Raw genomic sequence first — 26,204 nt, forward strand, 5'->3', positions numbered from 1 at the left:
ATTGAATAAAATCAATGTTCGGTTAATTGATTATTACGTTAGGTAGGTAACAAGGTAACCGCATTTTAATAAAATACTTTCACATAATGGTGTCGATGTCGAATAGGGGGAAATAAAGCAGATTTTTTATTGACTACAGCGAAGGAGCATTTGTCAATCGGACCACGTATTCTCTTTCCACAGCATTAAATTCAAGTTACATGAGACATGTGATGAAGTTACCGATATAGGAGACAAACATCGACTGAATACTATAATAACATAACAATTAATTCTTATTTTAAATCTTCTAGGACATCTTTCAACAATCGTACAGCCATGTAAAATGAGGATACAGGAAATAACTGTTGAGACTTTGACACTAAATAACGAGAGCAGTCTTTCTCGGTCAACGGAACTGTAGTCAATAAAACCAGAAAAATTTCGCTTCTAAGAATATTGGAGTATACACTACTATTTACAACATTGTATAAAACGGCAATTCAAGTGTTGGCTCTTAAAATTAATAGCATAATACAGTATCATGCTAAATCTTACAAGCGCAGTCCAACCAGACAGACGGAGTGACCTTGACATGGTTGCACCGAGAGAAATCGTCATCTGAATCATGAATCTGATACATATTTAGTAGGCAAATATTCGTCCGACCAAACTCAAGTATGTGACGAACACTACGATGAAAATAATAAACATAGCGGAAGCAGCATAATTTATGCAGTAGTTCGATGTCTAATGACATATCAAGAATTTTTATATCGCTAAAGTTATTTATAAAGTATAATAAGTCAAATAGATATAACAAATAATTCGTTATTACGATAATCTAAAAAAAAAATTTAAATCTAACGTTATATAAAGAGTACAATTAAACATTTTTCTTGTGTAGTATTAAGAGAAGCAGACTAAACTCGTCACTTCATTGTCATTCACTAGGAAAAGAGGTGCCACCCATTCAACTTTGTGATAAAAATGTGCTTATCTACTGTAATTGTAGTTTATAGTATTACTACTATAATAAAAGCGAAAGTTTGCGAGGATGGATAGATGGTTGTTGGTCTTTCACGCAAAAATTACTGAATGAATTTGAATGAAATTTGTACGCGGACAGACTATATCCTAATTTAGAACAAAGGATACTTTATACTGATTCATACGGGCAATATCGCGGGATACAACTATTTCTATATGTATTTAAAATACAAAATGTCAGGATAAATTCTGCGATAGCGTTGATGTATTAGTTCTAAAGTGCAATTCCCTTTTAGTAAATTAAATATACTTAAGGCATATACCAGTTCATTTAAAAAAAAAAAATATAAAATATTAAGCCGTATAATAATAGTATTCAGTATCATAATAGAATTCAGTAAAAGGATAGTATCTCGTACATACTTTTAAAACATTAATAAAATACAATATTAAAGTTGATACATTGAACATATTAGTCGGTGCATTCTTTTACACGTGAAATGTAAATTTATTGTTATGGGCAAAAATAATATTGTTAACTTAGTCAAAATGTCAAGAGTCATTCACCAATAAGTTTCAAGATTGAATCAACATAATATTTATACAAGTTAATTTGCCGCTATATTAATATTTATCTAGTATGTTTCAATTGCTGATTTTCGAAAGTTCAAATAGCAATGTGCAAATATAATCTTGTCTAGACAAAAAAAAAAGCAAAGTAAAAGTGTAAGGATGCACGCGCAAAGTGTACATATTTATTAATATAGACTTTTGGGTATATGATGTTTATATTAAAGCTTAACGACTTAAAGTTGAAAATATTATCTACAATGTATAATAATAAGCATTATGACTAAACTGCGTTATGTACTCGTATTATATAATATGAATAGCTTAAATACAAGTGACACTTGAATATAAATATAAAATGTGGGCAGGCCCGGGCAAACCGAACATTCATCAATGCGAGGAAACGGTTAAAATTATATCATTAGCTAGATTATATCATTAACTTTCCGGTTTGTATATACGGTAAAAAGAATAAATAGTACATATTATAATAGTTGGATATTGATTTATCGTTATTAATAATTATTGGTGTCATGAGTCAATTATGCTAATTATGTTTTAATTTTATTTTACGCGATTTACAGATCCCAAGAAGCCCTTTGACCTGATACCAGTAGACGGTGTAATTAAGAAGAATTGACTTTCGCTGAGGGATTTTATAAAATAACGAGTTAAGCAGTGGCGCCGGTCAATGAACTTCGCGTGCCGATGTGACCACTATTTTTTGCTAAGCCAGTCTCGGCAGGCTCCGGGTTGCTCGCTAGATGGGCAATCTAATTATAGGGTCTCCCTCTCGCGATGGATAAGGACTCGTATTAAACTCCCAGACTAGTTCTTTAGGTGAGAGAACGGACGGTTTTAGAAGTCTTGTGAGTGTAAAAAGAACTGCCTGACCATTTGTACCTTATGTAGTGACTCAGCAAATGATTTCAAACGGATCTTTATTGCGTTTAAAAATAGATTTTTATTTTAAACTGAGAAAGGATACTGTATTATAATGAACTAATTAAGGTATTTAGTAAATTATTTATATTATGGGTATATAACATAGATACACAGGATTAGTCGTAAGGGATATAAAAACATACAATATATGTATTAGAGGGAGACTGTACAAAAGTAGTTTGCTTGGGTACCTTTGTCCTTTGTGTTTCTACCATGAGGCAGAGACAGTTTGCATAACTGTGTTTCGGTTTGAAGAGTGGAATATGGTAATGAGGCATAACACCTTAGCCCTCAGGAATGGCAACACATGAAAGGTATCATGGGCTCTATTATGTTCATGATACTATTCATGTTTATAGGCGACGGTTACCACTTTCCATTGGGTGGACTGTCAGCTTGTTTTCCATTCTAAGTTGCATAAAAAAACAAACAAGAAACTTACTGATAGTACTTATTAAAATAATGAATATATTTTTGAAATTCATTTTTGGCGGCGCCAATTTTTGAAAATATAACAAATTGAGAGAACAAGTGAAATATTTAATATACTCGTATATTGGGATCCACGTTAGTATAAAGATTGCTCTCAGCAATAAGACCGTCTTACTGTACTTATACAATTTTATCGTTGTGTTTATTGATTGTCTTGCTTATTTCCTATATTGTATAATGCAAATAAAGTATACTCATTTATTCATTCATTATAACGACTAATGAAGTAACATTGCATGTGAAATCATGAAAAACATTAACTGGAATAATATATTATTTATAAATAATGAGAGATAATTTTATCTTTATGCAATATATAACTCTGTAGACAAAAAAAAAATGCACGTGGAGCATAACATTTTACTAAATAGGCAGTAATCGACGATGCGTGCTATTAATCTTAGAGTGCTGAGTAAATTGGATTTTAAACTGCAATCGCTATCTCATCGTACCTACATTGTTCTACCAAGTAATTACGTGGGAACATTTTATATGTATTACTAGTATAACAATATGAAATTACTAATCTGTAATATGATGAACAGAAAATTTTCCATTATCATCGTAAAGTTATAAACATGAAAAACTCTCACTTCTATGAATTGTTGGTTTGGAAAAGGTATGTCAGCAGTGACACGAGCTCGAAACCCCATTCGAGATAATATAAGCTGAACGGTATTTTTGCAAGCAATAATGCTTCCCGTTACTTATTCAGACAAAGCGAGGATATAAGGATAACAATTCTACTAATTGCGACGATGATTGAATTTTCAATAAGTACTTCCCACTTCTAATTAATATAGGTGAAGATGATGAAGATGAATCAATATACGAGTTTGTTTTATGGGTGAAATGGAGCGTCAGCCCCGCCTGCGCTAACGGTATACATTGGTGGGGCACCAGTGAGTGAAGATAAGTGAGGATGTAAGTAGGTAAAGTAGTCCTATGGTTTCCAGAAGGAACCATATGTAGGTCGACCTGATAGGGTATATTGTTAGGAATAGAGTTCTTAGACCTCATTACTACCAATCCCTTTCTTTTGGGTATATACGAGTGATGAGATTAAAATAAGACCAGAACTACATTTATATATTTGAATATAGAAAAATATTTTGAAATTCGTTACCGGATTGGACAATTTTAAGAAAACCTTGCCTGGTGGATAGCCTATAAAAATCTGCTTACCATACTTTAGATTTGTAGGTTAGTTTTTGATATTACGAGGTTAATATTCAGAAAAGATCAAAAAGTATTCCGAGAATTAGTATATAAGAAGAAAAACAGGATTAATAATATTCATAAGACATAAAGTAAAAAAAAAAAACTTTTACAAAGAAACTCTCGTATGTAGTTTTCGTTGTAAAAGTTTTTTTTACCTTATAATTTATGAATAATTTTAATTCTGTAAGCAAACGGCAACGGACTTTAAGAATATTTCCATTTTAATCAATTATAGAGATTTAATCAGCGATAAAACACGCACTTTTTGTGACTGATCAAATAAATATCAGTATCGCAGTAAATGTTAAAAATAACTGATTATAAAATAATGACTCAATATAATGATGTTTTGTAACAAGAATCACAAGTTTCAATTAAGAATAGCAACGCAACACATTAAAATTAGTTAAGTTTTAATCTGACAACTCCTTGGGATACTATATACGTCGGCTTCAAAGAAATAAAAGCAAGAGAATAGTGTAGCAATGCCCCTCTTGAAACATCACCTAAGGCTAAACTGCGGTTACCTGCCAAGCAACTTCTGGCTAAATACTCCCTAATGGTAAAATGCAATCAGTCTGTGTTCAACAGTAGAAGAATTACGGCAGGATATGATGATAAGAATAGGTATAAGGAGGCATAACATCTCAGTCACTAGGCAAGGGATCATACGTGAGGTACCATGGAAATTATATTTATTCTGTAATATCCTTAGTGTTGTGTTCTATAATATATTTAGTTATAATATATTTAGTAGTTCTTTAAAGTTTTATATTTTGTAGGGTTTTCATTCATTTTCATGTTAATTTATTTCAAAACTTCATAATTCTGTACAGTCAATGAAAGCTATTTAATCAGGCTTTTGTTAAATTATGGATAGAATTGCCTAGACAGTATTATTTATATATTATGTATAAATAATAATAATATTAATACTTAGACTAAGGGAACGTCATTTAAAAATTATCATTTGGCATTATGGCAACGTTGCAAAAACTATTTAGCAAAGTTCACAATAAGTCGTTAAATATAAGTACCTTTTGACGACTAGTTAAGGATATGATACGAAGTATAAAATGTCCTGTATGTACTTACTGTACAACATTAATTATTCCACGCTTAGGCCTGAGATAGTCATCAATTGTTTACCGCCAATCATTCAATCAGTCATTGGACGATATTATCAAAGAAACTAGTACCTTCGACTCGATAAGTATACTTGATTAAATATGATTCGCAGAACTTACTACGAGTTGTGCCATTTATTCCAAAATACAAATAAAGTAATATTCATTGACAATAACTGAAGCGTTCGGTGTTAAAAAACTGAGTCAAATTTTCGAAAATGGCGTGTATGAAAACATCCGCAATAGCAATAATTATCGACGGAGGTCGGCGTGCGCAGCCGCAACGCGCATAAAAAGTAAAAACAAATCATAAAACCTGTTGTATTGTTCTTTCGCAAGAGACGACCTCCGCCAAACGCTGTGATAAGGGAACGAGTCATTTCCAGAGATTTACTAACACGTGTCTATAACTTTTAACAAAGACATTAGATTTAAAAGGATTTAATATTCATTCGTCATAATAATATTTTTAAATATTTTGTTATTGGTATACAATGCAGCAATAAGTTTAGCGTAGACGGCACTATCACTATTGGATAAGTAACGTAAACAAATTCATTTGTCCAATACTGTCAAAATATTGCAAAAAAATGTTATTATTTTAATTCCTTCAGTCTTATATACAATAAATCATTATTCCTCCGGAACTTGTTATCGAGACAAAGACACCCCATAGGATATGATTATTTTGAAAGGCCAAGAACTGGTTTTTACAAAAGGCAACTGTCGTTTAAAATTTAAAGAAATACGTTGTTGTCAATAATTATTCAGTATTTGCGAATATAAGCAGATAAGTATGCTAATGATTTAAATTGTAGAGGCATAATGCTCGAGTTTGTATAACTAAACAAATTGGTTAAGAATTTAAAGATTTATACGATTTTTAGACTTAAAGAGTTACCAAGCATGCCTGCGAACACGCTCTAAAGTATAGGATTGACATAGACCTTAATGAAATTTTCATTATTGAAGAGTTAAACTTTTTCGTTACCAATGATAGAGATACTTATTGTGAACGTTGTTTATAAACCAATAATCTTATTGATTCTGCAAAACAATTACATTTATAAATTAGTATAATACTATCTATTACCATATATATGATACATTTAGTACATAAGATTCGCAGAGTTGAAAACTATGGCTGGATAAAAACTTCGAGTAAAGTCGAGGTAGTTAATGGTTTAATTCTAGTGAAGTTCAGAAAGTACAAGAAACGTTTTATGCGATTAATTTTTTTTTAATAGTGTATTATATATTTTACTAGAAAGTGAGTTAATACATAAAAGAAATAAATAAGAACCTAATTTAACGGAACTGAGAGACGTCACGAAACGGAACCTAAATTATTGCGTTTGGCACAGTGAAAGTGAACTAATAGTAATTGTTATTATACAATTTTAAACGTTTTATTATTATCGTGCTACTCAAATTACAGCATTGTTAGGCTACAGGTCATAAGTTATAATATTATTACTGTAACAAAACTGAGATTATTTGAAGTGGGTATACAGGTGGTATTATGTTTAATGGAAAATTGTAATATCATACGGAACAGAAATCCCTCACATAGTAATAACTCAAGAAATACTGAACAAAGAACTCAGTAAAGGAAATAAAGAGTAATACCTCTTGAGATTAATGTTCTTAATATTGAAACAATAAACTATTAATACATGTACATTGCAACTGAGTTGGAAATTATGTTTAAGTGACAAAATATAAAGGCATACTATGTTTTATTACAGTAAATAATATATATATTAAGGATAATTATCCAGTTACTTTTGATTCCAAATGCGTTTCCTTTCAATTTCGAAGGCCAAATCTGTATGCATGATGAGGCGGCATCACGAAACTTCACTTTTAAATTTTTTAACACCATAGTACGATACACTCGTAACCAATACACTATTTATCTAGCAGATTTTTTTTTTTTTAATTTAATAATTTCAAAGAGACAAGGCACTTAAACTAGAAAATCAAGTTTGTCATCAAAGAATGAATGTCATTTTATAGTTTTTAAATTGATTTCGAATCTCTACTAATAGAAGGATTGTAAGGAGAGAGAATCAATTAATTCGTCACTTTTTATAACTATGTAATATGTTCTATTTACTCGTTTATTTCTGTTTTACTCACTCGTGTATACACTTTCTACACCTCTAGAAGTTTTGAATTCGAATAATTTATTTATTTGTATATTATATATCTAATCAAATAATCACAGCAAATAATCATCCAATATTATCTAAAGTGATTGATACTGGTTATCGGAATATGTATGAGTATTTATATTTATTAACAATATGTGATATAAAAAATAATATGAATAATACAAAATAAGTAAGCTAGGTTAGAGGCTCTTGAAAGCGAAGAGTTTAAGTGATATACATGAGACATGTAGGAATAGAGAGTTTAGAAAAAAGACGTAATAATTTCATTCTTTTGGTTTCATTTTCTTCATTAGTGACAGCGTAGGAATAAAACGTATTACCAGAATATTACAAGAGGTAAATTATATAGAAAATATGAAGAACAATACATTAGTGAAAAAGAATATTCAAAATAAAACCTTATATCAAGCCGTTTGGCCAATATTGAAAATAGCAGGTGATAACAGTATTTTACTCTGTTATTCCCTCATGGAACTCGTGACCAGTAAGTAGTGAGAAGTTATTTTTTTAATATGATGATAATGATTTAATACATCTATGTCCTATATAAATTTATTCATATATTATCTGAGGAAAGGGTCAAGAGACTTTTGAACTAAGGCGTATGTATAAGATGTATTAAAACAAATAATACCAGTAAGGATAGATACTTTTATCGCTCTATTTTCTCTGCGTACCCTATTAAAAATTCTACAATCAACAAAATAACGTAGGGTCAGTTTAATGTGAATTTTAAGTTTTATTAAAACCTCTATATGGTTTATAAATTGTCTATCCCAAGAATGACTATAATATACATTTTCGCATCAACAAATTTCAGATGTACAAAACAAGCAAATATTTCGATGTGAATGTGAGTTTGTTTCATCTATAAAGCGGTTGTACACTCATTCGTTACAATGGCCGTGTTGATGAACATTTAACACAACACTTGTGTTTTCAGAATACACATAGATAATGAAACGTTAACCACGAATTAATAATAATTAGTATTGAAAAACAGTAGTATTTTTCTTTTAATGTGTTTTTAATACAAATTGAGAAAATTTATGGGAATCATTTAGATATTATTTCTCAGTTTACTGATCAATTTCTTAGTTGGATTAGGAAATGTTTAATATATTGAATACTGATGATACAGTTGGTAGTAAAAGTTAAACAAAGGTACACTTGTCGTTTGGACTTTTCAATGTAAATGCATTAAGGGAAATCAGACAGCAAATACCAGGGATGTCATAATTATGAACTTTGTATTTTATACTTTGCAGATTATCTTAGAAATATCCTCACTCTGGCGAGTAAACTTGCAGATAATGATATAGGTATAGCAAATATGGTTATTAGTTTGTGTAACAGTGACCCTCAAGTTCAACTAGTGAAACGGCAACATCCGACATATAAAATTTTCCAGTTCCGTTATCCGTTTACATTTCTTAGTTTGCAAATGTAATGTAATGTGCAGCTATCATCACTTTTCACTTATCATCAAAATTTCTACTAAGATTATATTAATTAACTAGTTTTTTACCAGCTATTTTGTACGTGTGGATTTCCGAAGTAGGAAACCTAAAGAAATAGACCACTTGTAAATGATGTATCAAGATAAATCTACACTAGTTTTTAAGTAAGACTTTTAGGAACAGAACTGTATTATATTAGTAAAATGTGTAGTAGTAGTATATTTTGAAATCGTTTGTTAGATGTAGTTACGGTGTCACCCTGCGGTTGTCAATACGCAAAAAAATGTCTAAAATCATCTACATGCTAATTATTCACGAGGGTTAAGGAAGCGCACAAAATCACGAACACGCAGTACTTCAAAAATTCAAATCACAATCGCTTCCGATTGTTCGGCGATTGAATATTGTAGCGTCACCTTCGCGACGTGTTACTTCCTGCGATGGCTTACAATCGCCGAAGTGCTGAGGAAGTCAGCGGCCGCCGGTGCAGCGACCGACCGCAGACTCGTAGCCTTGGACGCGAGCTCCCTGCATTCTAATCGGACGGCCTTGCGGAAGCGCGTGCTTCGGGCCCGATCTCGTAATACGGCTCAACCGGCGTCTTATCAATAACAGCATCCGAGATTTACTAATTTTATCTATTCTACTGCACTAACCCGTCTATCGAAATTCATCAATCAGTTAAAATATAAAATGAACTGAAAATCAAGTATTCTGGGTACGAAGGACTAAGTCCTTCTTTATATGTAGTATACTTTATATGTAGTAAACTTTTATATGTAGTAAAACTACATATAAAAGTTTAGTCTATTTTATAGATAGTTTTTTTTAATGTAATCGAATGTTCTAGCAATAAAAAGTACACAAGTACAAAAGATATAAAGTCAATGTAAACATAATGAATTATTAGAATAAGCTATGGATAGCTATCAGGTATCCATTTGGTAGTAATCTATGGTATAACCAGTTATATCGCTACTCCGGTAAATTTTAGTAAGTGGACCAATTGCAATAGCAAGTCCAAAATTTCACACAATCACATAAGTACATTCTAAAAAAATATATTGTGTTTATTATAGTTTCTAATTTTAGAAATAAGTACTTACGGCATACTGTTCAGTTTCATATATGTTTCAAGTGGCAGTTCTATGTTCTTATTATTTACGTTAGTGCCGGATAATCGGCGGGCTGTTCTCATCCAACTTCCTCTTTGTCTTCTAAATCCTTTATCATTTTTCAATAGTTGAAGGTGTCTTTTTACAATATCATGCCATTTCCATTTAACTGTGGCTGGAGAATCGCTAGCTGCATCTTCTTTACATATTTGTAATCCATCACTAAATCTTCTCATATTTTGAAGATATATTTCGTTTGATTTTGGGGGAAGACTCTTGCGTCTTTCATCTGCTACAATACCAGAGTCTTGAGAATTTTGTTCCGCTATCCATTTTGTTATAAAATCATTTTTATCACAGACTTGCGTTATCACTGGCTCTTCTTTGGGCGGTGGCGGTATCCAATCGAGACTCAACCACTGACTAGATTTAGGTTTAGATTTAAAAATAACATCTACCTCATCATAGTCCGAGGAGCCAATCGAACATACAGAGGTTTTCTTTCTTGGAAATCTAGAACGTACAGATCTACAAGCCGGTGATAATTCTGGGCTTATACCACCATCTATAATTTCTTCTTTTCTTACATCCTGCAAACTCTTAAAGCAATCAATATTAACATAAGAGTTTTCGGAGCATGAAGAATCAATACTAATCCTAGGGGTACTTTTTTGTGATAATTTAGATCTAACAACTATATCTTCGGTATAACTTTCTATGATTCCGCCACCAGTTTCTCGTTCGTTTGTAAGAGAAATTCTTCTTTCATTCGATATTTCGTTTTCCATTTCTATTATTTTTGTCATACTAGGAAAAGAATTCTTTTTTTCCAATTCAATAATTTTACTTAATCGCTGAGGGCATTCTTTGTCTAAATCTCCATTATTAGTAATAGTAGTGAAGGAATTATCTTCATTCAATTCTATTATTCTCGTGATTCTTTGCGGAATTTCATTTTCTACATCAGTACTCGATACTGGCGATGGTATTTTATTATTTTCGAACTCAATTATTCTAGTTATCCTTTGTAACGGCTCTTTTTCAACATCATTATTTCTTACATTAGGATTTATATCATCTAATTCTATTATTCTCGTTATACGTTGAGTATACGCATTTATACATTCATTTTCACCTACCAGATTACAGTCTTCTGACTTCATTTCTAATGACTTCGACTTTTTATCTAATTCTAAATAACTTTTGGTAGTAGAAGGTGTGTTACAATTATTAAATAATACCTTTTCATCTAAAGAATTACTGCGACTTTTTGCTTTCTGTAGAGCGCTTTCTGTAACGAAAACACAAGGAACTTCCACTTGCATTGACATCTTACGTCGTCTTGTAGAATTTTCTTTCTCTTGATTAATATCATTGTCGATATCTTCCGGAATTTCTGTATGCGGTAAAACAATGGGAGTTCCAGCAACCATACGTAAAAAGTCCGTCACTGCGGCTATATGAGCTCCTGTGACAGCTCCTTGTAATTTTACACCAGATACTTGGTGAGGCACAAGTTGATTATCTCGTATACACCAAACTACGGGCAGAGCCCCTTCTGACACCATCGTCGACGAAGAGTGTCAGTATGTGTTAAGTTTATTGACCTATTATTAAAATGATCAAGTTTCGTTAATTGCACTATGTTTGTGTTAAGTATAAATCACTGAAGCATTTCCGGGCTATGTCCTACACATCGAAAATGAAAAAAGTAAACGAACACAAAGGTTTGTTGTCGGGATGGCGGCATAGCGCGAACTCGGCGCGGGTGTTGTAATGCGGAGCGCGGCGAGCGTGCGCGTCCGGCGGAGGTCGCGAAAGATAAGGCGGTGAGAGTCGTAAGCGCACCACAGCCGCGCGCCGCACACCCCGCCAACGCGCCGCACATCTTCGATCATGCATCAATTCTCATCGGATGCTCTCCGCGGGCGAATTATGTAACGGTATGGTTGACCCATTTATACCGTTAACGATTTTTTCCAGATCATAACTTAAAAGATTAATAATTAGATTGAAATCACTCGATAATTCATTGTTCTATACTTAAAGGCTTTAACTGTTTACAGCTTAATTAAATTTTCTAAATAAAAAAATAAATAAAATAAAAAGGTTTACCGTTTTACTAAAAAAAATTACAATATATTTCAATTTGACAAATATGAAATATCAGTGTCAAATTTTGGGCATAATTCGCAAAATCAATTTTAAACAGAACCTTTTGTAAATCTTGTCATTTACATAAAATATGCAAGCACTCGAATTCACGGTAAATTTGTTTCTGACGTAACAAAGAATAGTGCTACACGAAATTAGTAAAACTTACACCAACCGCGGACGTCGTTTTTATTCATTATCAGCAATTTAAATTCTCAGTGATTAATAACTAATCTCTATTGCATTATATTCACAGACGCTTGGTTTGTATGAATAGGCTTTGTATTGAGCATGGTGAAAGAAGATAGCTATACTTTATCCTACCTCATCTCAGGTCATCCTGTCAGATACAGTTAGTTCATTTTGTTGTCCCTATTTGTGCCGGGGCAGTCCATCAGCTACGCTTCATGCTTCGTGCCGTTCGTCGTCACAATGCCGCAAGATTTGTGAAACGACTCTCTATATGCACGTCAGTGTATTACAACAAATTCTAGAGGCGTATCAGTCTCCTTTTACAGGAATTAATTTAGGACATATTCACGTGAGTATTTTAAAGAATATAAGAACGACACTGACATATTGCCAGTAACAGTAGTAAAATATAGATCAGAATAAGAAGAGTTTATTTATTTTATTTTAAACAGTACGTTAAGACTTAATATACATTTCTTGAATTGACTGTTTGATTACAAAAATAGTTTAAATTAATAACTGGCAAAGTAGTTATTAATTATGTGCAGTAGAAGACATTAATCAAATAAGGTAATGAAGACAGGTTGGCTGAGCATTGGCAATAAATGAAAAATAATAAAACGTTAGTACATGCACTAAACCATCGGTATACGTATGTGCAAATGCAAATAGACAGTTAGCAATGGCGCCAGTGCAGCTTGCAATGCGCGATCCGTATCTGGGACGAACAAATCAGGTATTAATTATTCGTATGAGACTTAATGAACCCTCGAGGTTAGCTATGGCAACAATCAATATATTCTTTAAACAGAAAATATACATTTACTCACGACTTATTATCCATTGTTAATGAATATAAGAAAATGGAATAAATAGAAAATTTTCAATTAGAAACATTATTAAATACATGATATAACAAAAGTTGCTAAATTAACTGCAATTATCTATCATTGGCTAAATTTCTTTATGCGATAGGCAGAGAAATGTAAAGTGTACCTTTTAATGCTTTTGCTCATATTTTACTAGTTGTATTACTTATACTAATGTTTTAAGCAATTTTTACAAAATTTGGCATAGACTTAGAATTTGGAGAGTATCCTCTCCAAATTCTAAGTCTATTAAGGGCAAATTTTATACAAGTCAATCAAATATATGAATATGAAGTTGTGAGTACATCTAAAAAGAAATAAAGATAAGAAATTTTGCCAAAAAATATATTGTCATATACGAGTTTTAAGAGAGAAACAATAGATGACCAATACGGCCCCGGACGGGCGATGTACGAGCGAGATGAATTTGACAGCTGGGTATGATAACTGGTAAACAAACTCACGTTTCAATTTCGGAGAATAGCTTTCTGTTGATCACGTAAAAACCCAAAAGCAAAGTAAAATTAACTAAGTTATTATATCTTTTTCGGTTATTAGAAATCAGAAAACGATAGACTCGAATCTCGACATTTAATTATAAAATTATATAATTTTCAAAAATTTGAAATAAAGTCATATGGTTTTTAATTCCCGATGCAAAGTGTCTGCGTATCTGTGGTATTGCGATTTCCAAACAGATAGTTTCTAATGCAGTTTTATTTGAAAGTATTGGTTTTTAGTTGTATTTGGTAATTTTTTTTTTTAATTAATACTCATTCTTTGACAAGCGTAACACTAGATAAGTAAAGAATTTATTTATATAGTTTCACGACGTTTATTTTTAGCCTTATAACCAAATAGCAATAAGTTGAAAAGTTGTTGATTTTATTCCGTATCAAACTAGTAATTTCACAAATGTTACTAAAGTAATAAAAGGTAGAAATGAAGAACCAGCAAATACATTAAATGTTAAATGTGTAGACACTATTGTCTGAGAAAAGAATCCCCAAAATTGGTTCAAAATTTCCGATGCAACTGCATATAAAGGGGGAAGGAGACGATAATAATGGGGAAGTTAGTTCCCATTGCTGTCGACATACTCTATTAGGTCGACCTCCAGGCCCCGAAAATCATCTTGACTAATTTATCGTTGAATAGATCACAATAGGCTAACTGACCTGCCTTTTCATCCTCACCAATCATCCCTCACTAGTACCCCGCCAATGTAACGCGATAGCGCAGGCCGGGTTACCATTTCATTATCATTCATTAAAAACTCATTAAAAATGCATATAAGAACACATTACCGAAAAAATAAAAATGACTAAGACATCACTTTCACTGTTTCACCTTTTTTATTGAAAGAAATATGATGGTCCTTATCGCGTGTCGGATATAAAATGTAAAGGTATTTGGTGTAAAGTTTTTTGATTACCGTGTTTAGCTGTAGGTTGCGAGTTTACGATCACAATTTTTATATTTGGGATTGTTTGAGCTTTCTGATTTTCTTGACGAATCTGGTTAAGTGAGCCAAATAACAAATTAAAGGTATAATAATAATGTATTAGGCACTGGATACAATGGAGTCAATTCTGAAGCGCCATTCTCTAAAACTATCTTTAAAAGTAACAAAATGTTATCTATTAATTTGATAGGTTTGAGAAAGTAACTATTATTTTGTCGACGATTATAAACTAAAACATTTACGTATGTTAGGATGCAGTAAAATGATAAGTATGTAACCACTGTACATTTTTTTGTAGGCACCAAACTATTTAGGAAAATTGAAATCTTACCTACCAGTATAGTTTTTATTTATTTTCAGTTATGTTCAACGAAATGAAAATTAATTCATGCAGGTAAGCGATCATTATTTTTCTTCGTATTAATATACCTACGAATAAAGATCCGATCGGGTAGGCAATCTTGGGCATCAAGGCAATCAGTACAGTAGTATTCTTTTAATTATAGGCAGATTTATTGAAGTTCCATCGTCACTATTAGAAAATTAGCCGAGAAGCACTCCATCAATTACAGATAAAATTATTGAAATACCATCATTAGTACTAAAGAGAAATACTAAAAGCCCAAGGGTATTCTTTCAATTACAGACAGAGTTAATAAAATGGGATTTTTAGTACTGGGGAGAAATGGAATAAAATCAGGAGTATCCTTTCAAAGTTGCTAAAATCGGAATGCTAGTACTCGTGAGATATAATGAGGACATTACAAACGCATACAAATAATGCATGTAAACATAAATGATTATTTATTCCAAAAACAGAACCTAAAGTTGTATTAACGTATCTTTGGGCTACTTTAAAGGGAAGCAGGTTTTTAAACAGATGGTATTTTATTGTACGTCAATATGTTAAGCGACATTTTCGCTAATTACAGATCCGTTTAGGTGATTTTTTTTTTCATTCGATACGGTCTAGTCTCTTGTTATCTTTATACCTACCAATTTCTGTTACATTTGTATTCGGTTTTCAATTTTGAATTTTATTTCACTTCATCTAGAAATTATTATTGGCTTTTATTTACCTTCTTTTTTATTTTTAAGATTTTTAACGCGCCCGTAATGCCCTGAGGCCTGTATCTCATCTGTATAAGTTAGATAATATCGTTCAAAAATATTTAGTACTGAGTTTATTGAAGAACATTAAAAATATACAAACAGGCGAGACGTGTTAAATGTAATATATTATAACTAGAGCATGCAGTCTCATGTGCAGGTCACTACGATAATGTACGGGCATATTTAACAATGGCCATAGTCGAAATCTAGGTCTCAGTGTACAATAATAAAGGCGTACTTAAATAAATTATTTTGAATTATCATATGTTCATGTTATTATGTATTTATAGGTATGAATATTTTTATGCAACTTGAAATAGTCAACGAGCTGACGGCCCATCTTACGGAAAGTTATTTGAAGACAAACATTACATATTTTATATAGTATTTATTATACTATAGATATTATATAGAATACACTGTGATGCTCTTATGTATCTCTTTTGCGGAGTAAAGTGTTAAACTTCGACCCTGTAATTTCACTACCATATACCGAACCTCCTTGCCGACAGAAAAATCAATAGTGGGACAGACATCAAGCAGATGGATTTTTTGCAGTCACCCTTTGTAAGGCTTCTGTTTAAATTAGAAGTATTTAAAACAACCGACGAACCTGAATGAAAGTGAGGAAAGCTAAGGAGGTTTGTTAAGATAAAAGCAGTGGTGATTTGACCACTCTCTGACCATGAAAAGAAGAAAAACAGAAAATAGGACAAAAACAATTAATGAAATGTTTTTAAATGTTTCCTTTTCGCTTCAAAAATAAAAATAAAAAATAATTGAGAACCTCCTGCTTTGAAATAGTTTAAAAATTTGCACAGCAGGATGAGGAGATTGATAAGAATACAATGTGTTTTAGAACTATTGAAACGAGAATTCTCTCTTGTTCTATATACACGAATAATAAGTAAAAATTATAAAAAAACTGAAGAGAAAATCAATCAATCGTACACACTACCGATTAAACAAGTTTCAAAACAAATGTGCTAAAGTTTTTTATGCATTAGGGAGATACCATCATATGAGTATAATATAAATACGGCTAGACGAAATTGGACCTAGAGCGTAGTGGGAAGTTTAAAATTTTATGAATTCAGAAATCTGTGGTTATAATAACCTAACACGTAACATTGAATTTTATAAACAATCTCATCACCTGTTATACTAAAAGTATATATAGTTTTTCTAAACAACCACGTAGACCAGACCCTACATGGTATGATAATGAAATGGTATTCCGCCTGCGCTAGCGGTATATGCAAAACCCTACATGGTATAGGGTAATAATAAATTTAAAGATTAATGAAAAGGGGGATTATGCTACCAATGAGATATTACAATTAAAATAAAATTTATTAGAACTATTTTAAAAGGACATTCGAACGATAAAACGGGATTGACACTTCTGTCGCAATTCTAAACCAACGAGGGTAATGAACCATGTTAATTAGGTGTTGGTAAGCGAATTTGTGTCGAGGAATGATCGTTCGAGGAAGCGGTCGACGAGTGTCAGCGGCGCGACACCACTGGCGCCGCTATATGGCGCCCGTTTCATACCACGATTTTTTCTCGACATCATAAAATTACCGTACCTTCACAAATACAATTAATAACGCTACCGTTTGTACATACTTCATATAAATTATAATGATCGGATTATACGAAGCAAAACGATTAATTACAATCAAAATCGATTTGAGATGATAATGCTCATGTGAAATTCGACCCAGTTTTGTAACAGCTTTGTAAATATTACATTGCTGGACAATATAGTTTGGCGACTATTTACTAACATATATGATAATAATAATTATTCTACATCTATGGCTGTGTTATATTTACATATAAAAATAAGTATATAAAGAAAATATTATTCCTGATGGTGACTGGCCGATACAAATTGATCACAAATTAATCACAATTGCGCGATTAGAAACCCTGAATTAATGCAATTTATCGTTCGTTTCCATTGCAGAAAAGTGTGCTGCGCATCCAAGGGTCAGATGGGCGAGCCTACAAGGGTCTGTCGAATTAGTTAATTTACTGGAACACGAATAATAGATGCATAAAGTTTTGTTTTCAGCCAATTAATAATTAATGAGTATAGCACCGTGAAACTGAATAACTTTACCCGATGTACATGAACAAAGGGATAAAATGTGAAAGTATATTTTGAATATTTCATATAAGCCCGTGTTCACGTAATCTAATAATCTGTAAGATTAAAAAGTTATTGTCAGTGTCTTGTGTATGTTATTTGTACTTGTATATAACGTGATATTTTATAAATTCTTTTTGCAACTGATAGAGATAATTGCTATAACCTTTGTTGGTCTTATATTAGTTACTAGCTTTTAGGCCACTATTTTCTACGCGTGAATTTCAGAAGTAGGAATACCAATGAAACACACCACTTTTAGATGGCGTATCAAGTAGAAACACACCATATTTTAAGTTAATCTTAAGAAATATTTTTAAAAAATGCCTTACATATACATCTGTAAAGCGTGTTGTAGTCTTTCTTATAGGTACGAAATACAGATTTGAAATTGAATTACCAAACAGCTGCAATTATGTAATTCAGTTGTAATATGGGCACAAGTGTAGACCTGTCAGAATGCTTGTAAAATTCTTATGGAGTTCAACTGACTGTTTCAAATTAATTTTTTGCAGCTTGTTATATGTATAATACCATATGTACAGTATTAAATTACCTTGAAGTTTAGACATGTTAGTAAAACGGAAAGGATACTAAGGAAGAAGCAAAGTTTGGAAGTGGAAATAAGATCAAACCATTCATATTTCATACGATATGATATATAAGATTTATATGAAAGTTTTTAAAGTTCAGATTTGAAGTATAGAAATTTTAAATTTTTCCTGATACACTAACAAAATGTGAATAAAACACTTTATGTAATTAAGTGTTTTGAGATGACAGTTTTGCAAGTCTATAGCTATTATATTTTGTTTAGGTTATAATCCAATACCGCCATTTGTGCTTAACTTTAGCTTGAAGTTCTTAATCCAATAAATAATATACTCTGTGAAATACCGCACTGACATGGACAATTTGGATATTTTGTAGTCGAATTTATGACATTACATGTGCGCTATTTTTAAACTAGTTATATAAAATCAACAATGTATTAAAGATGGCCGCAACAAATTGCAAGTTTCAAAGCAGTAGTTACGATCGTACGTGTCGACGATTTAATTAGATGCCTATAGGCAATTTGTTGGACGTCTTGTTTTTTTACCTTGTTGATTTACTACTTTACTTATTTACTTGGTAACGCCGTTTTTCTAATAACAACAGGATTTTATATTAAGATTTATTTTAGATGATTTACTTCCATACCGACTCTATTATGTTTATCAGCTGGGTTTGAGTTTGGTGGTAAATTAACTATTATGATTAAACATGTAAATTTTAATGCAAGCATTATGTTCTAAACTAAGCTGTCTGTAATCTTTATCTTATGGAAACTAGTACTAAGACTTTATTACCAATTCATTATCATCCATAAAAAATGGGTTGTGATGAGTTGGTATTAACTTCGATAATTAGTTTTTGATAATTAGTATCGTACACAAAGACACAATTAATGTATTTTTTTTCAATACATAATACCATTTGCTCACTATTATTATACCATTACTTATACTTTGGCAATGCAATGAGAAATTTTAATTCCAGCAAATTGATTCTGATATATGTCAGTACGACTTAGAATGCACTAAGAAGGTGTTTTTGGAATCCACTTGGAAACGAGAGATACCTGATTCTGCAAGTGCAAGTCGTAGAACTCATTTTTAGTAGGGGATAAAATAAACTGCTAAAATTATGAAGCTTCTAGTACTATAAATTTGATTTAAAGAGCATCTGTAATTAATTATAATCACACATCGTTATGAGTGAACAAGCAAGAAGCGATTATTAACGAGCAATTTCCAATACAACATATCTTACAATTGTAAAAGCAATATGTTTCAATAAAATTGATTGTGACTAAAGAAAAGGGGAGATTTTAATGATAATCGACCATTATTAGTGGCAAATGTGCACTTTAATTTGCCTGTCGTAACATTCTCCAAGTACGCGTCAATCTGCAGATTACGGTTTAAGAGCGTTCTAGACGCGAGCGTAGAAAGTTGCGGCGCGACTCAACGGCGCCTGCATATGTCCTGCGATCCGCATTCTCCCTTCCAACCTTTAAAAATAAACTAAAAAAATTATAAAACAACATCGTAAAACTAAAAACAATGTACTGCGAACTCATGGCTTTAGGAAATTAAGTTGAAAGTATCTAGTTCGCTTCTAGCCGCAAAGGACGCGTCTAAACAGATTGAAAATGTAATGCAACTCTATGTTATTTGAGGCGCACTGTTTTAATAAAGACTCGTCGAGTCGTAAATTATTTTTAAGTAATATGACAACAGAGTCGTAGTGCGCATGTGTTAATTAATATTATATATACAGTATGTGACACATACCCTGAAAGACTGTGACTCCAGTCTGCTACGCCTCATCACGCAATTATGTGACAGCGTGCGAACTTGGATTGTGAATCTTTTTTAAATTTACAGATGTTCATATTCAATGACATTTTTGAAAGTACGGATGCAGAATACTAGAATAGAAATAGATTATTTGACTTTATAATTTGGTTTGTGTATTAAAATAAAGCAAGACAATATATACTAGAAAATTACGTAACAGGACAACGTGTCAATCCCAAAATAAATATAAAGCAAAGCAATCATTTATAGACGATTAATCATAATCGCAAATATTACGTAATGAAATTTATGTAAAATACGTAAGCGCATCTCCATGTATTTAATTCTATCTGACTACAGTAGATGCTATCTGTGCAGGCTCCAATAATAGGATAACAGATACGGCCAAGGACGAATAAAATTTTGTTTAATAGTATCCTAAAAAGGAAGCAAGAACGTTACTGTTTGATTTAAAACACAATCACGTGTCAATGGACGGAAGAATTGGTATATTGTTCTGTTAAGCAACTCAAGGTATTGATGTTTTTTTAACTGATTTATATATTCTGTAAATGCTCATACTGTCATAAAATTCTTTGTTATCTTGTTCGTCGTGCAAAATTTCAAATAAGCTCTATCTATATTTACTGCATGATTATTCAGATAGTCTAATTCCAATTTGTCATTTAAATTTATAGGAACAACATTTAAATGGAATAAACATCACAATTACCTATATTATAAGAATGTCACCATAATAATAAACAGGGTTGAATGCAAAGTTTTTTCTTTAACATTAAATACTTCTAATGTATTAACCTGTATTCGAGCAAATAAAGTTATCATTCATTCATTAAAAAAATAAAATTATATTTTATGATAATGCAATGTTAGAAAAAGATATTTCAATCAATTGATATATTAATAGCAAATATAATAAATTTAATTAATAAGTTTCAGATTATAACAAAAATGGATGGTTTTCACTATAGAATGCTTTATATTCAAAGAACTATTGTTTGTATTATGAAAAGTCAAATAACGAATAAGTATCTGAAGAAATTCAGATACGACCGAGAAGACACAGGTCCGATGTATCTTAAATTTCCATAAGGTGACAATGACCCTGGATAATCCTTCTACTATGCCAAAGAAGTTAGTTTTCAATCTCCTTTCTTTGGTTGTTTCTTCAATTACATTACAGTATATAGTATATCACCACAGACATTTACTGCACCCAAAAAGGTCATATTATATCTAGAATACAAAAATATGTTTTGGTTGTTAAAATTCATCGAGTAGAAACCATTTTATACTTTATGCGTTGCGGAACAGCAATATTTGCAATGGCAATCACTGGCTCGAATGGCGTCATCCGTCGATTTGTTGTAGTTATATTTATGGGAAGCAACACCCAACCTATGTGATTTATGAGTTATGAATAAAAACGGCAGTGCACAAAAGCTCAAGATTACAGAAAGAAGAGCCTTAACCTACATTTCAAAATGATTACAAAGGTATGTCACGAAGTAGCAAAACATTGTTTAGATAATGGTGGAGTATAAACAATCGGTGCTGCGGTCGCGGGCTCGCGGCGCACCGCGGGTCGTTGAACGACCTAGCTCACGAGGTAGTTCGCTCCGCACTACCACTTCCCGCCCCCGATTCGTCTGATGCATGCTATACACATAAAAACCAGACAATTAAACCAAATCTGTAGAGCATCATTGTATATGGTCAGTTTAGGAATGTATATTAGATTATGTCATAAACATAACATACCGTATGATGTAAGCATTTGGGTGGTATTCATGGAATGTCTTATATTAATATTATCAATAGGATACTACAAGTTATTAGAGTTATTATTGTAGTCAAATTTTCTTAATTATCACAAAAATATTCGAATGTGATCTTACGAGAACATGAAAAAATTCTTTAAGGTTCCGTAGGCTTTATAATTTTGAGATTTCCTAGTTGACCGGTAATTAGTACAATTTTTAATAAAATTAAATTCGTTTATCTTATTTGTGAAATATGGTGTAGAGGCTGTTTGACAGTTAAATTATCAGATATTTCTAATTTGCTAAATAATATTTATTTAGTAAATCAGCATTCAGGACTTTTTTATGCAACTTAGAATGGCAATCAAGCTATCGGCCTACCTGATGGAAATTGGTAACTGTCGCCTATAGACATGATCAGTACCATGGATATAAGAGAATATACTGTGTCGTTCATGAACTTGCCTCATGGGTAGCAAATCTAAGGTCATGGGCGACATAGTATATCTATTTTTTAGCGAAAATTTATATCAAGTAAGCTTTAGGCTTTTAAAGAGAGCTATAGACAGTTTTAAAGGTTTCAGTCGTGTAAAAAAAATAATTACGACTTATGAACGTTGTTAGAATGCACCAGTGGATTTAGTTGTAAGTAGTACCTAACTCTATCACTAAATCAATTTTAGTATTATAATGAATTAGATAAGAGAACCCCTCTTATCTAATTCATTTGAACACTCTAATTCGTATGCTATTTTATCAATCCACATCTATAATTTGCGTCCGGGTGTTTCCAAGCGCAAATAAATTTACATTACGTACTTATAAAAAATACGGGCGGTAATCAGGTGGATGTCAAAAAATTATGGCGTAAGATGTTTATGTGGTAGGGTTTAATGAACGACCTCACTTACACTTTTGCTGACAGCCCGTACCGGACGTATCAATACTCTCTAAGCAATAATTACATTCACGGTACCCATACCAGTTTCGGTGACAAGACGCAAAACTCTCACTTGCGGATGTCGCATCACATCTCGCGTGCGCGACGCTCCATTACCGATAAATTGGCACTGGCAAAAAATATCATTTTCGCTGTACGTCGACGTACGTACGTTTCTAATCACATCATATCTGGGTCAATGGAAATTTACGAGCTGAGCGATTCACTGAAAGCCTTTACATCACATCTCAACGACAGCTGGCAGTACCAGGATCCGAACCACGTGAGACATATCACTAACAGTAATTGGCGGGATTTTTTGCAATTATTTTCAAATTGACATCTAAAAACACATTTGCCGATCGGCCGATCACTGAATATTAATTTGTAATGCAACGTCTAATCCTATTTGATTTAAATTTGTAATTAAGATTAGCAATAACAACGTTATGACATATTAGGAGACAGTGAAAATGACTTGAATGACAGGCGCATTTGAGATTGTTAGAATGCAAAACAAAAAAAAAGCAAACTGGGAACAAGAGAAAGTATTCATAAAATAATGTAGCGAAAACACTGCAGTCAAAAATGATCAATAATCAACGTCGGCGTGCCGGACGCCCACACGGTGCAGCGATAATTGAAAGTGCCATCACTTGCAGCCATTTCGTACCAGATAGAATGTGTGTCAAGTCGTTTTCACGGTCTTGGCGTTGGTCTATACAAAATCGACCATGACATAGGTGTGTTGAACGGTGCGCAGATTACTTTGGGCAACATCTGTTTAAACTTCATTGTTTTTATCTAAAAGTAAATAAGGTAATGTATTAGTAAGAAAGTACGTTCCTAAGTTATTTCAAAGTTCGATGTTATAAGCCAGCAGGGAGAAAAAGAAATGAATATTTTTTATTAATTATACGAGTGTGACTACGTTTAGTCCGCATAATAATAACAATTATGTTTTGCAACTAGCGGCTAAGTAGTTGCACTGCAATCTGTTAGTTTAATTTGTTGTAATTTACACGAAGCTGTGTTAAAATAGTGTCGGAGTTACTTAGGGCATGCACGCGACATTACGCATGCTTCGAGTGCAAGGGAAACTGTTCACCGGTCATTCTGTAATCTGCCCAACATACTTGTTTCAGTTTCGTCACATCTGACACTTTCTAAAGAAACTGCTACAAGTAATAACTGTGGCAAGACGCGGCAAAGCTTCCAGTGGAAACATGCGATAATAAGGTATAATTGCATACCACCACTGTGACTATATTTAGCTGCAAACTCTGGAACTAGCTGCGCATGCGACTAGTGCAATTACGTAAAGCGGTTGAGCCATTTCTAATCTAAAAATAATCGCAGGCTATACAGACATCGGCGCCACTGGGATCGCATGTGAAAGTAAAGACAATTATTTTTCACGACTAACAAAGTTAAAGGGAGGTAAAGTTTTTTATATTCTCAACCACATGTGTTTGTAGATTGTTACATTCAAAGTTCATTAGTTGACAGTAGCTAAGTGTAATAAGTGAATCATAAATAATATAACACCAAGAGAATCACTGTAAATAGTAATAAATAGGTACCAAAATAAAGTCTACTATAATGACTGACTTTGATTATAAAATCATTTGAGAATAAATATTTGTAAAGTTTACCTGCGAATTTCATTAGACTATTTAACAAATCCGTAACAAACCTAGTATAATAAAAAAGTATATAGAATAATTTCTTATTAATCTTCTTCATAAGTACAATGTTTATGAAAAACTGTTGAAGACTAACTCGGCATAATTATATAAACAACAATGACACTTTTCTATAATTTTAATATAAGCAAATGACTTGATTAGTTTTCCAAAGTTCGGTGATGCATCTGAATGCGCACATTTAGAAATTGCGGTTGCGGCGGTCATGGGAATTAAATGCAGCTACTGTATAATACGTGTATGGCGGAGCCATAGGAAAATTATACAATTATACATTACTAATTTATTTATTTATAACATGTTTATGTTTATAACACAGAAACAACATGAACAACAATTGTTTAGTTTTACCGTGTACTTGAAGAATCGGCGATATAATATAGCAAGTACAAACTTTTTGCAAGCTTTGTTCTTATTATAGCAAACAGTAAAACATAAGTAACTGTTTCAATTTACTTGATAGGTAGATAGTACATAAATTTATATATAGAATCGTTAAATTCCCTATTGCCGATGCCAAAAGCATCGTGTCTGCTTAGGCCTTTACTATATATAGAACTGTTCAAATAAAGAATTTGCAAATCTCTGCAATATTTCTAGCCAGTACTTGATCTCATTCTAGATCTGCTTTAACTAGCATAAGATTATTAAATGTAGCTATTAGTAAACCACAAATCTTATGGATATATATTATACCACAGTATATCCGCGGCGCGAGCTAATACATCACTGGCGCCAGTGGCGGTTTAATCAGCGGCCTGCTCGTGCGACGCGAATTTTCCCCAGCATTCGACTCTCGACTATTAGGGAAGCTATCATTAACGTGGCGACAGGGCGGATCATGGAGTGTAACTGGCTATTCGAACTACTCATACAGTAATTAGATTTTAATTATGTAAAAGAAATCTACGAGTTTGTATCTGCTGAATACATCTGACAAACTCAAAGGATTCAAACATTGATGATACCGATCAAATGTAACCTGAATGACGTACTGAATCTTTTAAGTTTTAATATACAGTAGAGCATATAAATTAAAAGATAAGCAAGATAAACACTTCTTCTTAACAATTTAAATGACTTAAAGATAATTAGAAATTCTGTACTCATTTAGAGCAAATTTACAAGATGCACCTTGTCTAGTTTAAGCTGTGGATAAGGGGCAATATACGCATGCCGCGACACATCGTCTGCAGTGACCTTAATGGAACACGCGAACTGGGGCACTGCTCTCTCTTAAATCAAACTCGAAAGCCCTAGAACCCTACTTACCTATGAAGATGATCCGCCCTAACACGCGAGCGACACTCGCGTGCCTTATGCAATGCCAGTCAATGACCGCTTGAGCTTGTTTGTGCTGTAGAATCATTTCATTGAAACTACTAACTTTGATAGTATCTGA

At 32.5% G+C, this 26,204-nt stretch overlaps 1 protein-coding gene and 1 long non-coding RNA gene across 5 annotated transcripts in view; one reads left to right on the top strand and one right to left on the bottom strand.

Moving 5' to 3' along the window:
• LOC113521955 (tyrosine-protein kinase Src42A) overlaps positions 1-26,204 on the bottom strand; it is a 76,346-nt gene that overhangs the window by 38,732 nt on the left and 11,410 nt on the right. The window contains exon 1 of one of the 4 annotated variants that reach the window (XM_052899949.1): positions 10,068-11,884. The exons of 1 other annotated variant lie outside the window; for it this stretch is intronic. In XM_052899949.1, the coding sequence (XP_052755909.1) occupies positions 10,068-11,644 (1,577 nt within the window). In that variant the 5' untranslated portion in view covers positions 11,645-11,884. Of the gene's footprint in view, positions 1-7,109; positions 7,431-7,466; positions 7,482-10,067; positions 11,885-26,204 lie in introns of those variants that run through there. 2 more of the 4 variants (XM_052899951.1, XM_052899950.1) reach the window with 2 other exon arrangements.
• Positions 18,472-24,723, top strand: LOC128201825 (uncharacterized). Its single transcript, XR_008253446.1, has 3 exons — positions 18,472-20,906; positions 21,333-21,889; positions 24,242-24,723. It is a non-coding gene; the product is annotated as an uncharacterized LOC128201825 (long non-coding RNA).

This window comes from Galleria mellonella, unplaced genomic scaffold, assembly GCF_026898425.1.
Source record: "Galleria mellonella isolate WM207_F2 unplaced genomic scaffold, CSIRO_AGI_GalMel_v1 utg63, whole genome shotgun sequence".
Classification (NCBI taxonomy): domain Eukaryota; kingdom Metazoa; phylum Arthropoda; class Insecta; order Lepidoptera; family Pyralidae; genus Galleria; species Galleria mellonella.